Below are 16,194 nucleotides of genomic sequence, written 5' to 3' on the forward strand. Positions count from 1 at the left end.
ATCTCCTTGATATTATCGAGTACTCCAGAATCCTCTATATAGGTCTACATCGTACAAAGGTACCGTTCTCACATAACTAGTCAAAATGCCGAACTTGTGGTCAATGAGGAGAAACCCACAAATGGAAATGATAGACATATTGCAAGACCCATTACAATGAATGAACTAGATTCCTTCCAGTGGAGTCTTCAAAATTGGAATGTTGAAAAAAGTAAAATTTTGGGTGGATCAAGGAAAAAAGCAAGTCCTCATTCACAGAAAGACTCTTAGTCAAGAACTCATCATTGACCAGAGTGCAACACCTTCATGATTTCATCAACAACATCCTACAGCTGACATCCAACATAGTCCAATAGGGCTGCTCGTTCCCGGATGCATGACGTAGGGCCGGGTTTTAGCCTTTAGGGATGTTGCTTCCCCATGTCATCACTGAGCTCCGGAGCATCCGAGTTATAACCTCGTCGTTTTCCCAGAGCTTTTATATACTGTTGAATCGACGTATAGGCTATTCTTTACTCTTCGCTTCCTATACCTTTACGACAAGCCTCCCTTCTCGCGATCTACGCGACATCTAAAATTAAGCTCGAACTCAATCTAATCTATATCTACAAAAATGGGTCTCCGGGGTGTGCAGCTAGGTCTCAGAGCCTGGGAGGTACGTGCAATCGCAACGGCGACAGCTAAAAGCTATGAATAATCTCAAGTTTAGTACTAACTAAACTCGCAGTTCTTATGGTCCCTGCTCGTTATGGCCCTCGTCGGTAACATGATCGCCGATGCCTTCTCCGGGAACCCTGCGACCGTAAACTACGCGCTCTACGCAGGTGTCTTCTCAATGTTCACGTTGTTCTACCTGATCCCGGCCTCATACAACATCGACTGGGCCATCCACCCGATCATCATGATCGTCCTCGACGCGCTGAACGCCATTTTCTTCTTCACCGCTGGCATCGCGCTCGCTGCGAGGCTGCATGCCCACTCTTGCAACAACCAAGTAAGTTGAACTGAACATAAGATCGCATATCGGCAGTAAATATGTGAGATAAGAGCGAAGTAACGCTGACCCCTCTCCAGGCGTACCTCAGGACCAATGAGATCACCAATGGCGCACACAACATGGGTAAGCGATGCCGTGAGGCCCAAGCCTCTACTGCTTTCCTCTGGTTCGCCTGGGCGGGCTACATGGCCTCCACCGTTGTCTCTGTGTTCATGTCCCGTTCTGCTGGCGGCCCCTCGCGCAGCCGTTCTACCAGCCGTCGGGGCGCGGGCGCTCGCCCTAACATGACCCAGGTTTAAATGGGCCTTTGTCATGGAAGGTGGGCCGCGTGATGTAGACTGAGCCTTGAGCTTGGTTATTGCTCTCGTCTGTAGCGGCTATGTACTACCTGGTAATTTGGGATACTATTGGATCATCGTTACAGTTATGGTTCTGGTTGTGGTTAACAGCGTTGAGGGGGTGATGTCGGTATATGGTTGAGTTTGTACGATCTACGAGCCTAGGGCTCTTGGTTTTGATGTCTTCCATGGTCTCATGCCTGCAACGATTCGATGGAAACGCTGCCTCTTTTAGTCTCTTCTCGATCATGAGAGAGATGCTCTGATACTTAATGTGCTACTACTTATTTCATTAATAATATTCGTTTTGGTCAGTCACCTGCAGGTTGTACCTGGCGTTGACTATTATTTTAAATTTTACAATCCCTAGAATGTTTCTGCTATCGCTGTAGGGCTGGTGGTGACATCTGCTTTTCCCCCCACAAGGAATCTGAAGCTTTCTTGTTGATTATGACAGATTTGCCAAAAGACTTCTGCTTAGATTCGTCGAGATAAGAACTAATTTAGAAAATACATGTAGATGTTCCCTCTATAACTAGTCTATACCTTTAGATAGTATGACAGATTTCTTCGAATTACCATTGCCGGAAACGAAACTCATTTCGTGACAGATATTTAATATTAAAGTCCTAGAACATCTTGGGATATTTCTTACCATTCAAGTCAGCATCAGGTTGCTTAGGGAGCAGCTCACGGTCGCTCATGCGGTGTGAACTAATAATGGTAAATCAAAGATACGTCTTTCGGCATCCCTTCTTCCTACATTCCGGGTTCTAGCCCCAAATTTCACATAACCAGAAGGCATTTCGAGTTATTTTCTCTATAAATCAGTGTTAACTATGCCCCTTTAGCAAATCTATAGAATCATCGCTATTGCTTGTCCTTCATCTTTCTTGTCGGATGTTTTTGTTAGCAGGTTAGCTTCGCAGGCGATCCAGAATTCCCGGGAACAGTTCGGGACAACACATCTTTCAAGCGATCGTTCAGGCCGCTAGGGATATCCAAGCAGAGGAATCGGGCGTCTTCAATGGATACCCGGACAATGTGATGATCCAGGGTATGACATCGCTAATCGACTAGTCACGGACACGAGAATGGAAGTCATCCACCAAAGCCGGCCCACCTTCGAAGAATCGACAACACACTGTTGGACAATTTACACAAAAAGGCTATATAACTTTTTTTGGGCTGGGAACCGGGCGTACGCATTGCTTTTCGTCTATAGATCTAGAAAGATAATTGTAATATGTAGTAAGGAAGGGTTTAGTGCAAGATATATATCTGGTCCTATACCTGCTCCAGAACCCCAGGTTAAACCCTACATTTCCTATCTTGCCCCTTATATTACATTTAAACGCGGAGAAAAAGGGGCATAGGATTATTATATGCCCGTAGAAGGCTTAAATTCACTTTAATGGTGTTTTGGTTGTTAAATGGCATCTAAAATAATAATAAAATTTCAAGTTCTGATGGGGTGGCAGGGATGACGAACCCGCCGGGATTCTCGTTAACTAGTTAGAGAAACGTGTGAGGTGTGGTGTCTGTAGAGATTCCCTGATTCCCTGATCGTCGTTCAGGATTACCTAATTTTATGGCCTTGCCCAGGTGCGAGAAACCCCATGGTAACACAAGATTCAAGACTTCCTATTTTAGTTTGTGGCATCAATGTCACGTTTCAGAAAGTGTCCCGACCTTGGATCTAACTTTCAGTGATCTGCCAAAACGTCATGCTTTCTCTCTACCTTTCCAACAAGTTTTATCATGATGTAGCAGTTTTTGTAGAAGCTGAGCCAAACAAAGGGAACGAACGGAGTTTAAAGACTTTCCGTAAAGAAAACAAGCAAAAATTTATAATGGAGGCGGACTTGTCATCTAGAGACAATCAACTTATGTATAGAACCAAAGTTTATGCCTGATCTTCGCGTTGGTTGCCAATTTCAGCAATTTGCACTACTTTCGTAGTTCAGCACGCATCGAATTTATTGGTTTGTTAAAGTGGTGGATATCGGGTAAGCATACTTTTATCTTTGTTGGAATCCCCTTAGATTTTGGCTTTGGGGCGTTGAGTACTGACGTGGGCATAGTTTTTAACAACATTTTAGGTATCCACAGTCCATATCAACAACGTTCATTCGGTCCTCTTAGTCCCCTTCTCAGAATTTAGCCCTTTCAACCGTGCAACATAGATTGGCTTTTGTCTTTAACATGTGTGGTTGCTTGGACCCTATTTTGAAAATTTCCATCCCTCTTTCGGTGATGTTGCCCCTAAGTCCTCTCCTTAGCAGTGTCCATGTAGGATAATAAGTAATGTTATCAAAAAATCGTTAGTATAGAGTTACACAAATGACGAAGATGCATGAAAGGCAGCTGCACAGAATAGCGATATCCGTGAGAGAGGAGGGGATGGGATCCTACATAGTGCCCTGAGCGAGTTGTAGCCACATAAGACTCGAGAGTTCCCATCATATAAATAGTTGCTACTTTTTCATTCACTCATCACTTGAGAAAATTGATACGGTCAATCATATCTGTTGTTTTATACAAAAAAAGAAAGGCAAGTTTCGTTTGATTCCATTTCGCCATTCCTGTTTCTTTTCAGATGATTGATTATCTCTGTTTCGCCCGCCCTTGTCCTACCTAGTGTCTTTAATAAGTTTCGGATATTTACCATACACTTGAATACTATTCGGGCATTTCAATAACTTTAACATTTATAGGCCCTATTAGCCAAATTCGCCTTAAAGCCAGCCATGACACAGACAATCGAATCTCCTCCCGTTCCGTTGAAAGTCAATACCTTGGATAACGTTGGAAAGAACTACAAAAATCTTTCAAACGAAGATATCGTTGAGCTATGCCTAAATGGCAGCATCAGTATGAAGGATTTGGATTCTTTAATTCATAATCCCCTACAGGTTGTCGAAGTTCGTCGAGAGCTTCTGAGAACACAATGCCGCTCGGAAAATATATCGACCTCATTCTACGAGTCACTTCCTTATAAAGACTTCGACTTCAGCCATGTTGTGGGGACATGCTGTGAAAATGCCATTGGATATCTCACCGTTCCACTGGGGATTGCCGGTCCACTGATAGTTGACCAAAAGCTAACATTCCTTCCCATTGCAACTACGGAGGGAGCTTTGGTTGCCAGCATTTCCCGCGGATCAAAGGTTATCAATGAGTCTGGAGGTGTCGAGACATTTTTGATGGCAGATTCTATGACACGTGCTCCATGTGTTAAATTTCCAACTCTTGCCCGCGCTATCGATGCAAAAGGTTGGATCGAGTCTCCAGAAGGAAAGTCTGCGATAGCAAAGGAATTTTCCACCATAAGCAGGTTTGCTTCCTTTACAGACATTCGTGCCTTCCCGGTGGGCGAACTCCTTTATCTACGTCTAAGTGCCACTACAGGAGATGCCATGGGAATGAACATGATTTCTCTCGCCGCAGGGAAAATGCTTTCTGTCATGAAAAATGCTGGGTTTGACGATATGATTACTGTCACACTATCAGGAAACGTCTGTTCTGATAAGAAAGCGTCAGCTATTAACTGGATCGAAGGGCGAGGGAAGAGTGTGGCAGCACAGGCTCGGATCCCGAAGGATTTGGTTGAAAAAATGCTCAAAACGACACCACAAGCTTTGATTGAGCTTAACACATCCAAGAATTTGATTGGAAGCGCAGTTTCTGGAGCAATCGGTGGATTCAATGCTCATGCGAGCAACATCGTGTCTGCTATCTTCCTTGCAACAGGTCAAGATATTGCGCAGAATGTTGAGAGTAGCAGCTGTATTACTACCATGAGCCTGTAAGCAAGAACTCCTTTCCATTCTTTTCTGGTTACTATAGGCTGAAAATTCGTCAAGCGTCGAAAATGATCTACAGATTTCTGTTACAATGCCATCCATCGAGGTTGGAACGGTCGGCGGAGGAACCAATCTACAGACACAGGGCTCACTCCTAGATTTACTTGATGTCCGTGGTCCAAACCCGGAAAATCCCGGCCAAAATGCACAAAAGCTTGCGAAAATAGTTGCTGCAGCTGTATTGGCTGGAGAACTAAGCCTGTGTTCTGCATTAGCGGCTGGGGATTTGGTTCGCAGCCATCTGGACCTCAATCGAAGGAAATAATGTTTGTTACTTTTTTTATCCCTTGGTTTTCATAAAATTATCCCGCGTGAACATTGTACCGTGATTTGGTTATTGATTTTTATTCATGAGGCACATTCCGCTTTTGCTTTTGAACTTGGTTTTAACCTGACAAAGTAATGATATGTTGGAAGCAAGCATTCTGTTCAGAGAATAAGTTAATAAGGTAGTAGTTTCCTATATTAAGAAGATCAACGGTAATATTAAAAAACATCGGTGAAGTTGAAGCATTAAAGCAAACGGTATACTGGCATTTAGTTTAGTAAGGCATTAGCGATCTAGTCTAACAAGACATTATTACTAGCAAGTCTTCAAAAATATCTATCAATCATTTAAAGTTTGATCACATAAAGAATCTCAAGCCAATGTCGTCATTGTAGGCAATATAGATATTTATTGGAGATTTTCATCCACGTAGGATATCTCATTACAACATATGCAGTCAAAACCCGATAAAATCGAAGGATCGTCGGAAAGTACATACCTCAACCTTGGCGAGGGGCCTTGGCATTTTCGGTTATGTAATGTGCACTCGTATTTTAGGGATGTTTAAATCTGGCAGAATTCTGACCAAAACGGCGGGATACATGATCAGGCCAATAGAACTAATAGGATTTTATTAGTCTCGTGGGCGGTAGGCCTGAAGAGCAACCTTGTGACTATTTGAAAGAAAAGTTAGTAAAATAAGTGGGCGCTATACCTAATTAGGCAGCCTTGGCACTCCTTTCTATGGTTCGAAAGTGATAGAGGTTTACAAAAAGTCGTGTCGATTTTGACGGGGTTTGACTGTAATGACGTGGACTGGCAACCTGTACCACCAAGCGCAAATCAGATAGAGGTATTCTTTGACGATGCTATTGAAGGGATAGTGGTCGAATATTCCACAGGGGCGATGCAGGTAGCGAAATGATAGGAATCAGGGAACGCTCGTGCTTGGAAACGATCAACACATCTTGCTCTCACTCAAATTCCTTTGATAGACTTGATGTCCGCATCGGTGAATCCTAGAAAACTTAAATATCCTTCTCCGCCCCCATAAACCTCCTCAACATGCAACAGTAATGCCCGCATTGCCTCCCTAGGAGCCAAGAAATGGTTTCCTATGTCTGTAGAGTGATTTGCAATAACAGGATTTTCCAGCAGCTTCCTAGATTTCGAGGCAATAAGGGGCACAATTTCGATTTCGGATCGATGATATTCTTCCTCAATATCATCGTTGGAGATGTCAAGCACTTTGAGTATTAGGGCAATCAAAAGTCCGGTGCGGTCTTTGCCTATATCGCAATGAACGAGGATTGGGCATTTGGGGTGATCCTTGATATGATTGAATATGACTCGATAAGCTGGGGCACACTCAAGGCATAGACGCTCATAGATCACTAAAAATGCCGCGGTGATGTCGTGTGACAGCCAGGTGAAATGCTTGACAAGAGGCTCCTCGCATCGTTTCCAGTTCATTGCGGGGAGATGCCGAATTTCGATGCCATTCCCGAAGGCATTGTTGGTTGTGCTGCTCTCTTCTCCTGATCGCAGGTCAAATACAACCTGAATAGCAAAGTCCTTGGCAAGAACATTGGCGCCGAGAGAGGTGATCTCGTTGAGATTGGCAGATCGAAATATATATCCTTTCCGAACACCAATGCTCCCGGCTGATTGACAACCTCCAATGTCGCGAAAGTTGTGTATACCGCATTTGGTGGCGAAGGAGGTGTCTGATTGAGTTGTTTGAAGGTGAGTGGGAGTTCTTTTCTCACACTTATAGTGACGTTCGGTGGTGGAAGCCATGGTGAATACTGTGTTTGTAGTGATATGTAAGGAAATCAAACGGAGCTCATATACTATTTATACTATTGCTGTTCCTCTTTGACACACAAGGAATGGGCCCTGACTTCGGTCTTTATGTAAATGCCCTCGTAATTCAGAAAATATTATTTGGAGTACAGGGCTATACTACTTGGTGGAAGGTGTGTGTGGGGCGGGGGGACGCAGATTCGATTCATTCGAAACAAGAATACGTATGAAGTCTCAACACCATACTCAATCTCGAATGGTGGGTAGTAGGTGTAGGGGTGTGAGGTCTCATTTCTCTATTTCTAGGGAGGATGGGCAGTTGTGCTTGAATGAATGTGTGTCTGATCCAGATGACAACAAGTTGAAGTCTAGCTCAACAGACTGCCAATAACTGACTTGATGTAGCCTACAGGGAAAATTCATCTGGGTCCAGCAAGGCCTCGAGGGGTGATAGTAACGGAACGATGGTGCGATTAGTGGGTTGCTGTATGGCCTTTTAGTGTCTATGGAGTACCAAACCAAGACGCGCCTGAGACGAATCACCACGTGTCATTCGAAGAACAGGAACCCAAGTCAAACTCTGGCTGACAGAAATAAGGGTTACACAGGCTCGGTCCAGAAACAGAAGGCGGGATTCAATTCAAGTGTGACAGATCGCCGATACAAAATCCTCGCCACTGTGAAGCCAACCTATTTAGTAAACTTCTGGGAGATCCCAGTCAATATATTGCGCAAGCCATTTGACGTATACGAGTACTACATATGCAAGTGTCAGATATAGTTTGAGTTACCGAATGCGGGAAAGGCATCGGCGGCGTTATACTGAAGCCGACTGCAGGTAAGTTTCATGGTCCCTTCTCTCCTATGGTTAGATAATTCAAATTCTACACCTCGGCATTATTGGTTTCTGACAAATATCCGACTAGATCTCTAGCGGCGAGCAGGATATCCATTGGGCGGTTTGCGCAGGAAGCTGCTGAAGTCGCTAGGTAAAGACATAGAAAGACGTATTATCCTGGCACAAATTTTACAGGGCCAGCAGGAGTTGCAAAAATCATCGACTGAGGAGAGAGCTGAGGTGGTCAGAAAGTGGGTGCTCCTTGAAGCGAAACCAGGAAGTATGCAGTCGTTCGCTTCTGGTAATGCCCATCCAGCTTGAAATGACATTTTATCGTTAATTTCGCCAAATATTACAACAATCCATCAATCAATCCATCTTAATTGGATGTATTCAGTCTTTCGTGGATATAGCATGTAGCTTTGATTATTTTCTCTAGTTGTCGACACTATTGAAAATACTTTGGGCTAAGTACCTTTTTTTTGGTCTTGATATAGGAAGCGTAAGAGCTTAGAACAGCCATAGCTTCAGGTAGAGATATGACCAGAGACTAGGAGAACACAGTGACTAAGATTTTGGTAAAATGGGGGTTTAAACCAGTGTCCAAGGTAGCCATTTTCGGCAGCCGATTTCCCATCAATTAGCATGGTGTAATAGGGTTTTAAATTCGTGCATGAGGCTCTGATGTTAGTTTTGATAAGATTCATGATGTACTTCGTCATGGAGGCGAGGGTTGACTCATTCAAGGTCCCGTGCGCAAAACACAAGACTTGGGATATTGCCCTGGGAACTTCCGAGAAAACAAATATTCTTTTCCATCTGGAATCAACTCCATATTGAATCTCCACGTTTTAAATTGTTAAGCTAGGGCTTAGCGGGGCAAAACTCCCCTCTCCACCCAAAGAATTTCTCCCAGAGCTTCCGCCCGGACACTTTTCTCCATCCCTTCATTTCACATCTCCATCAATATGCCTGTCCAGTGAGATTGTCCTGCAGTCACCTTATATTTGCGACTACTGACCCCTCATTAGCTACCTGATTCTGCTCTCCCGACAGGGCAAAGTGGTATGCCTCGTCACCTACCCAACTACATTACACCTGGCCGAAGCCCCAACTGACAACATTTCTCTAGCGCCTCGCCAAGTGGTTCACCACTCTCTCTCCCAAGGAGAAGGCCAAGATCATCAAGGATGTAACCCAGTTGGTGCTGTCCCGCCGGACGCGGATGTGCAATTTCCTGGAATACAAAGGTGGCTTATTATCCCCGCACGACCCCTTTTCGCCGACGAGCTGGAATTGGACTAACAAGGACTGCACTATTAGACTCGAAAGTCGTCTACCGTCGCTACGCTTCTCTCTTCTTCATCGCTGGCTGTGCCTCGACCGATAATGAGCTGATCACCCTCGAGGTGGTGCACCGCTACGTCGAGCAGATGGACAAGTACTACGGCAATGTCTGCGAGCTGGACATCATATTCAACTTCCAGAAAGCATACTTTATTCTCGATGAGTTATTGATTGCGGGGGAAATGCAAGAGACCAGCAAGAAGAATGTTCTTCGCTGTATCAGCCAGCAGGACAGTTTGGAAGATATGGAGGTGAGTTAGGACAAGTTTCTTTTATTTCCGTTATGGGGGATTGTCGGGTACTTTCTTTTATCGAAGAAAGAACCAAGAGAGGTGCTGCTACATGGCTATATTTGGACCCTTTATCCCCCTCCCCTTTTATCCCCCAGCCATGGCCAAGTTTCAGCCGGGCTAATTATTCCCCAGGTCGAGGAAGATGTGGTCACCAAGATCATGTAACACAAGCAAGCAGGATTCTTGCTCCTTTTTTTGTTGCGGCGTACATAGGAGTTTTTCACACCATACTAATCAATACAACTTGTTCACTCAGGAGTCGGAAGATATAACACGCAATCTGGATCGAGTTGGCCTATGAATGACCTTTCCATGGTTGGACTGACTGCTCGTGAGGTCAGTGCGGGTTCCTACTGGACCACGCCTTCCCACACGTGACTGTTTCCGGAATCCTCCCCTCTCAGATCACCTCAGGACTCCCCGGGACACCCAAGACCATCCCCTCTTGCTTCATTTTCATCTCTTTGTATACTCCTCTCATTTGTCACTGGTGTTGACTTGCTATAAGAACTGCGATCTGTCGTAGTTCGTGTTGCCCCCTTATCCCAGCCCTGTTCGCGGTTATCGCCCAACGACATCATCGGAACTCCACCTTCCGGTTCAATCACCCGCATTAACCCTGCTTTCCCCCTTCTATCTCCCCCTCTTTCTACACCAGAAGAGAGATCTGAGTATTGTCTCTTCGAACCGCAAACCGTGACACGTCATCTCAGCAGGCTTATCGGCTTATCTCGGGGTCTCCACTACCCCGGTTTAACCTCACGATGAAGGTAAACTCAGCGGTCGCAACCCCAATGTGTCTTTCTATCAGTTTACTAACACTTTTCGTGATATAGTTTCTCCCCCTTCCAGAGTTCGAGGACGTGACGAGTTCTCTCAATTTCGATACGACTGACTGCCACATCGTTGGTGGCTGTGATATTTACACAACCAAGGCGGCGCGCTCCGATCGGAAACTCTACAACCACATCGAACAGTCGCTCGAGGCTCAGTATGAATCGGTCCTTCGCTTTTCGGCTTCACTTTCACCTCCGAATGCACATGATGCCGCCGAGACCCTCAATCTAGCGCGATCTAGCCCGTTCGGACCCCTGAGCGACCATTCGAGCCGACGGACCTTTGCATACCTGATCGCTACTCTGAACGCAAGCCATCCGGATTACGACTTTTCACACGTCCTGCGCCCCACTGATTTCCGACGCGAAAGGAATTTGAAGCGCGTCATGAATACGGTCGACTCAACGCTGCTCAACCTGCGACCGCGCGAGAACACCAACTTGTCTCCTGCATCCCCTGCGACGCTTTCTGGATCGTACACAGCAGGATCATCTTCTGCGTGGGGCCCGCGTGTATGGAAAACGATAGATGAACACATGTCGCTCAAGGAGTGTTCGATCTACTCATATTCGCCGGAGGAGGACCCATCCGATGCCGATGATGGGGCTATCTGGAGTCTCCATTTCTTTTTCTTCAACCCCATTCGCAAGCGCGTCTGTTACATCTTTCTGCGCGCGATTCCCATACTCAGCCACACCCCAGACGAGATGGCAACTACTCCTACAGGGAAGCGGACCTACGACGACGACGGATACCTCACGCCAGATCTCAGTTCCAGCAAGCGTGCCAAGTTCTGGTTTGGAGAACGCGCCAGATCGACCCTTATCGCCAGCGACAGCGATGATGAGATGGATCGCCCTCCGAAGATGATTCGGCCTACCGCGGACGACTATGACACTTATGTGATCAGTGACGACGACGAGAATCTGCCAACCAGCCGTCGTGGAGTCCGAGCGATGAGTGAGGAAATTGCGGACTCAATGGAAGTCTAAGATATACCAAATGATTAGGCTTGTGTGCTTTTGTTTTTGTTCGTTTCTTGTATGTCTTCTTTTGGCCCCGTTGATCGGGTATGATCTTTCTAGCCGGAGGTGTTGGGTTAATGTTTTCTTTTGATTGGCGCAATCAACTTGCATGGTTTTTCTTATTCACGAGGGGCGTTATTTAACGGACAATATTGGCATGATGCCCCTCAACTTTCTGTGACTTACTGTTTAATATCACCCATATCTATTTTTTGGATTTTTGTTGCCTCGTGCAGGTTTACCAATTTTAGGAAGTAAGCCTTTTCGTTTCTTTCTGAAAACTCCTAACATTCGTTTGAAATGCTACCACTAACACTAACCCGGCAGCAAAGCAGTCTTCCATATGCCATGACCAGTGCCGCCTGTGCTTTCATAACTCCGAAGTCGATGATACCACAAACGAAGCTTGCCCTGCTCGGGTAAGTGTTCAATATGAATGGTATCAACACGAGCAAGCTCAGGAATCACATCGTCCGGTGTCAACCCTCCAGACTCCTCCCTTATCAATTGATCCAAAATAGCAAAATTACCCGAAGACGTCCAGACGCCTTCTCGCCGCCGACAGCTGCGAATTAAGTGCAACGCTTCCCGGCGCGTACGCCAGTCGCGACACTTCTGAGCAACGAAGAATATAGCCGGCATAACCGTGATTTTGGCGGCAAATCGCGGCATCAGCTCACTTGACTCGAAGTAAATCTTTCCCAGTTCATTGACCCGATGGAAATGCGGGAGAAGGGAGTCATATGCCATCTCCTGTTGCTCAGGTCTGTTGGCCACCACGGCCAGGACATACGTAATTTCGGTCCATATCTCGATCAACCTCAAGGGATGGCGGTGCTGGGGCGACAGAATTCCTCCGTAGCGTGTGACAAACGCCTCCAGGTGGCTCTTCCACGCTTGAACTCTTTCTAGAGCAGTATCCTGGGTGCCATCTTTCTTGTTAAGTGGACAAGCTGCATTGATCCCGAATCTCAGATCCATACTCTTATCAAGTCCCCGAGGATAATTCGCTGAAATAATCCATCCCAGAGTAACCAGCAAATCACTCCCTCGCTCTAATGCATCCACAGACCCATATACCTGCGGGCTAGTCGTGATCAGCCGCGAAAGCGACATCTGCGCCGCTTGAATAGACGACTCCGGATCTCGAAATGTACACTGATGTAGATGCAAGTCCGCGAATGTCCGCATCAGAATGGGACCCGAGGGACTTTTATCGAACCCGCTCTTCTGCCACCCCACCAGCAGCTGATACCCGGACCGCATGTGCGACGTCGCGGTCTTAGTATCCTCTTGAAAAAGAGCGAGCGATACCAATACCACGCACGTTACAAGCACGGCCTCCGTCTGCGCGCTGCTGGTAGCATGTATCCGCAAACTCTGGCGCAGGGATGCAATGGCTTTATTGCACTGCCGTAGAGGGAAGTATACGTCGTTTTCAGCGGTTAGAGTAGATGGAAAAGTCGAGAGTGCAACCGAAGAATCGCCGGCCTCAGCCCCGGTTAGTCCTCGCGCATATCGCCAATGCATGGCACTAATGGCGATAGCCGCATGCCGCACTGCCGGCTCCTCCTCGCTGACCTGATGCACAAGCCTTTGCCAGAAATCATCTTTGACATACCCCGCACACTCGTGCGATGTATACCGCCGGAATGAATCGAGGTACCACCGCTCGCTAGGCGTGAGGTCAATCTGGCTTGTGTCGACTAGCCGACGAGCGATTGGTCCATATTGAGAGGCTGAGGCAGAGAGCAGATAGGGTAGGACTTGGCTTTCTTTGCGGAGGGCTCGGGTTCGTTTATCGGGTGTTTCTTTGTATTCGCATGTTCTCTTGCTTCTCGTACACATACGACAGAATGGGTAATTCTCGTCGCATTTCTTGTGGCGGATTCTATTTGAGTTTGGCTATTAGCTGCAGCTCCAAAGTTCGCTTGGTCTGATGCATTTGCTTGTGGATGGTGCATACTTGCATGTCAGACAGCCGGTGCGTACCTTTGGATGGCTGTTTCTTGTCTTCCGATCCACTGGGAGCTCGGGGACCATGGCTGGACTATGGGAGAGCTGGGGAAGTGAGATCTCCTAGCGATGGATTTGTAGGCTTTATCTCCTTTTACAAGTGAACGAGGTTGTTTGACAGGGGTCTGTCTGCCTCAACCTAGCGCGGCCCCCTATGTGGCGTCAACGTGTATTTTATTAATCTCGCCTAGTAATATCCAATCAGATCTAATAGTCCAGTGGTTATAAATGATTATCTAGCACCTCGATTTCAACTACGTAGTTTGATACTATATTGTACATCTCATTCGGGCATATAGATCAGACACGTGGTCCGTGCATTGGGGAAAGCTGTCCATTCTCTCCCTTCCACTTCATCATCCTCCCCATTGATTATATTCATACAATTAAAAAGATTCATTATGGACGACGAGGAGCGCATCAAAGCCGAAAAGCTGGCCGCAGCCAAGAAAAGGGTAATTCCTCGCGAGTGACAGATGGCGTTGTTTTGGTAGCTGACTTGATTGTTGTTCTTCAGGTTGCCCAACTCCAGAAGAAAAAGAAGGCCAAGAAGACTCCTACTACTGGAGCCGACACACCCAAGGATGCGGAGACTCCAACAGAGACAGAACCTGCTGAAGATGCCCCGAGCCTAGAAACACTGGAGGCAGACGTCCCCGCGGAGGAGAAGCCAGACGTGCAAGATGAGCCGGCCGCGCAATCCGAGGCCGCAGCCCCCGAACAACCAGAGGAATTAGCAGAACCAGATTCGCAACCTCCCACTGATACGAATATCGAGTCTCCTACCGAACCGATGCCTCCAGCGCCCACATCTCCTGATCCAGAGGCTGAGCCGCTGCCAGTCCGGCTCGATACACCCCGCGCCAACCACGGCCGACAAGCCTCGCTGTCAATACAGTCAAAGATGCGCTCATCTTCATTCCGCAAGACCTCCGTCTCACAGGGCAGCGCGTCCCCCTCCCCGTCTGCTACACTCAAGTCCCCCGCACAATCATTACCGCCCCTAACCGGGGACGGGGAGTCGGTTCACGAAGTGTTCCGCAAACAGTCTACTAAGATTGAGGAACTTGAGAAAGATAATAAACGTTTGGAGAAGGATCTCTCGGATGCAACTATGCGCTGGCGCAAGACTGAGGAGCAAGTGGAGGATTTGCAGGAAGCGAGTGTTGATGGCGTGGAGTTGAGGGAGCAACTGAAGAAGGCAGAGGAGAAGGTCGCCAGTATTGAGTCGTTGGTATGAAACCTTATCTCCTGTGGTAGCCGGCTATATTTGCTAACCTACGGAATAGAAAGAGGAAATTGCTTCTCTCCAGCGACAGAACTCACAACTCCAGACCCGATCGCATCGAAACACAAGTGCAACAGAGTCGCCGCCAGCCGACCTTGTTCGTCAGCTCGAGTCCAAGTCAGCCACTATTGAATCCATGGAGTTGGAGATCTCAAATCTCCGCGCCCAGGTCACCTCCCAAACGTCCTCTAACGATGCACACGAGTCTCAGGTCGCAGCGCTAGAAGAGAAGGTTTCAAAGACCCAATCAGCACTAGATCAATCCCAGCGTGAACTGGCAGACATAAAGCAGGCATTGACGCGGGCCTCCGAGAAAGCAGTCAAGGAAGGCGTCGACAAGACATCTACCGAAACGCTGATCAAGAATCTCCAGCGTGAGGTTGAGGAGTACAAGAACCAAAAAAGCGAATCGGAAAAGAAAATCGAGACGCTAGACAAGAAACTCCAGGTAATAGGCAATCTCCACAAAGAAACCGAAGCCCGGCATCAAACACGGTTACGCGAGAGCGAGAAATCCGACAAAGAAATCGCTGTCATGCGGAAAAAGATTGCCAGCATCGAAAACGAGAACCTCCGCCTACGCGAAGAGAGTGATCGGATTCGGACTCGCCAGACCGGCGGAGGCGCCGATGATGACGCGCTGGACGAGCTCGAGGACGAGGAACGCCAGCGCCTTGAGCGCCGTATCCGCGAGCTGGAAGGCGAGGTCTTCGATCTGCGCCGCGGCGTTTGGCAAGAGAAGCGCCAGGAGATGGAGCACTACCCGGATGACGGACCCAGCGCTGCCTCCGGCGACGCAGCCAATGCATTCGATGACGTCGATCTTGTCGGCGGACGACCCGACCATGCCCGTCGCCGTAGCATGGCCCAGCAGCAGCACTCGTCCTTCTCCACAGTGCTTTCTAGCGGCTTTGCTGCCTTTACAGGAGCTGGTGGCAACCGCGCCCGCGCTTCATCGTCTAACCCATCTCACCCTCCTGGTACCCGTGGTAGTCTCGAGCTTGTTTCCGAAGAAAATTTTGATGACGAGTTCGATGAAGATGCATTCGCGCGTGCGCAGGCTGAGGAGGAAGGCCGCAAGCGTGTTGAGTGGATGCGCGATATCAAGAGCAAGCTGCGTGACTGGAACGGCTGGCGTCTGGATCTGGTCGACAGCCGTGCCGGTGCAGAGGGTGCTGGCGTAGGCATGGGCGAGATATTTGAGGTTTAGTTTTTAGTGTTTATCCACTGTACTTTACATCATGTTTGCGGGATGTACGATCATTTGCTATAACT

The 16,194-nt window shown here is 47.4% G+C and overlaps 7 protein-coding genes across 7 annotated transcripts; 5 read left to right on the forward strand and 2 right to left on the reverse strand.

Moving 5' to 3' along the window:
* Nucleotides 1–494: 494 nt before the first annotated feature.
* On the forward strand, nucleotides 495–1,652 carry N7471_008240 (MARVEL domain-containing protein). The gene is made up of 3 exons (XM_057280959.1): nucleotides 495–655; nucleotides 728–994; nucleotides 1,075–1,652. Exons 1-3 carry the CDS (start codon nucleotides 614–616, stop codon nucleotides 1,294–1,296), a joined length of 531 nt encoding a protein of 176 aa, XP_057135219.1. The 5' UTR covers nucleotides 495–613; the 3' UTR covers nucleotides 1,297–1,652.
* Nucleotides 1,653–4,085: 2,433 nt separating this feature from the next.
* N7471_008241 (hydroxymethylglutaryl-CoA reductase) lies at nucleotides 4,086–5,466 on the forward strand (the record flags this gene model as incomplete). Its single annotated transcript, XM_057280960.1, has 2 exons — nucleotides 4,086–5,143; nucleotides 5,202–5,466. 2 exons carry the CDS (start codon nucleotides 4,086–4,088, stop codon nucleotides 5,464–5,466), a joined length of 1,323 nt encoding a protein of 440 aa, XP_057135220.1.
* Nucleotides 5,467–6,447: 981 nt separating this feature from the next.
* N7471_008242 (tyrosine-protein phosphatase) lies at nucleotides 6,448–7,269 on the reverse strand (the record flags this gene model as incomplete). The annotated part of the gene is made up of 1 exon (XM_057280961.1): nucleotides 6,448–7,269. The coding sequence occupies one exon, from the start codon at nucleotides 7,267–7,269 to the stop codon at nucleotides 6,448–6,450; it is 822 nt and encodes a 273-aa protein (XP_057135221.1).
* A 1,812-nt stretch (nucleotides 7,270–9,081) lies between these two features.
* N7471_008243 (AP-1 complex subunit sigma) lies at nucleotides 9,082–9,918 on the forward strand (the record flags this gene model as incomplete). Its single annotated transcript, XM_057280962.1, has 5 exons — nucleotides 9,082–9,092; nucleotides 9,145–9,178; nucleotides 9,246–9,363; nucleotides 9,437–9,711; nucleotides 9,886–9,918. The coding sequence occupies 5 exons, from the start codon at nucleotides 9,082–9,084 to the stop codon at nucleotides 9,916–9,918; spliced, it is 471 nt and encodes a 156-aa protein (XP_057135222.1).
* Nucleotides 9,919–10,517: 599 nt separating this feature from the next.
* Nucleotides 10,518–11,582, forward strand: N7471_008244 (RNA polymerase III-inhibiting protein MAF1; the record flags this gene model as incomplete). Its single annotated transcript, XM_057280963.1, has 2 exons — nucleotides 10,518–10,523; nucleotides 10,590–11,582. The coding sequence occupies 2 exons, from the start codon at nucleotides 10,518–10,520 to the stop codon at nucleotides 11,580–11,582; spliced, it is 999 nt and encodes a 332-aa protein (XP_057135223.1).
* A 348-nt stretch (nucleotides 11,583–11,930) lies between these two features.
* Nucleotides 11,931–13,658, reverse strand: N7471_008245 (Zn(II)2Cys6 transcription factor domain-containing protein; the record flags this gene model as incomplete). Its single annotated transcript, XM_057280964.1, has 2 exons — nucleotides 11,931–13,506; nucleotides 13,582–13,658. The coding sequence occupies 2 exons, from the start codon at nucleotides 13,656–13,658 to the stop codon at nucleotides 11,931–11,933; spliced, it is 1,653 nt and encodes a 550-aa protein (XP_057135224.1).
* Nucleotides 13,659–14,032: 374 nt separating this feature from the next.
* Nucleotides 14,033–16,191, forward strand: N7471_008246 (uncharacterized protein; the record flags this gene model as incomplete). Its single annotated transcript, XM_057280965.1, has 3 exons — nucleotides 14,033–14,086; nucleotides 14,149–14,865; nucleotides 14,921–16,191. 3 exons carry the CDS (start codon nucleotides 14,033–14,035, stop codon nucleotides 16,127–16,129), a joined length of 1,980 nt encoding a protein of 659 aa, XP_057135225.1. The 3' UTR covers nucleotides 16,130–16,191.
* Nucleotides 16,192–16,194: the final 3 nt, after the last annotated feature.

Source organism: Penicillium samsonianum, assembly GCF_028829775.1.
Source record: "Penicillium samsonianum strain IBT 33392 chromosome Unknown utg000004l_segment0_segment0, whole genome shotgun sequence".
Classification (NCBI taxonomy): Eukaryota; Fungi; Ascomycota; class Eurotiomycetes; order Eurotiales; family Aspergillaceae; genus Penicillium; species Penicillium samsonianum.

Excerpts from the sequence above, each read along its gene's own strand:
- N7471_008240 (XM_057280959.1), top strand. The coding sequence starts at position 614 with ATGGGTCTCCGGGGTGTGCAGCTAGGTCTCAGAGCCTGGGAG. Across the intron at positions 656-727 it reads TAGGTCTCAGAGCCTGGGAG|TTCTTATGGTCCCTGCTCGT; the intron begins GTACGTGCAATC and ends CTAAACTCGCAG. Across the intron at positions 995-1,074 it reads CCCACTCTTGCAACAACCAA|GCGTACCTCAGGACCAATGA; the intron begins GTAAGTTGAACT and ends ACCCCTCTCCAG.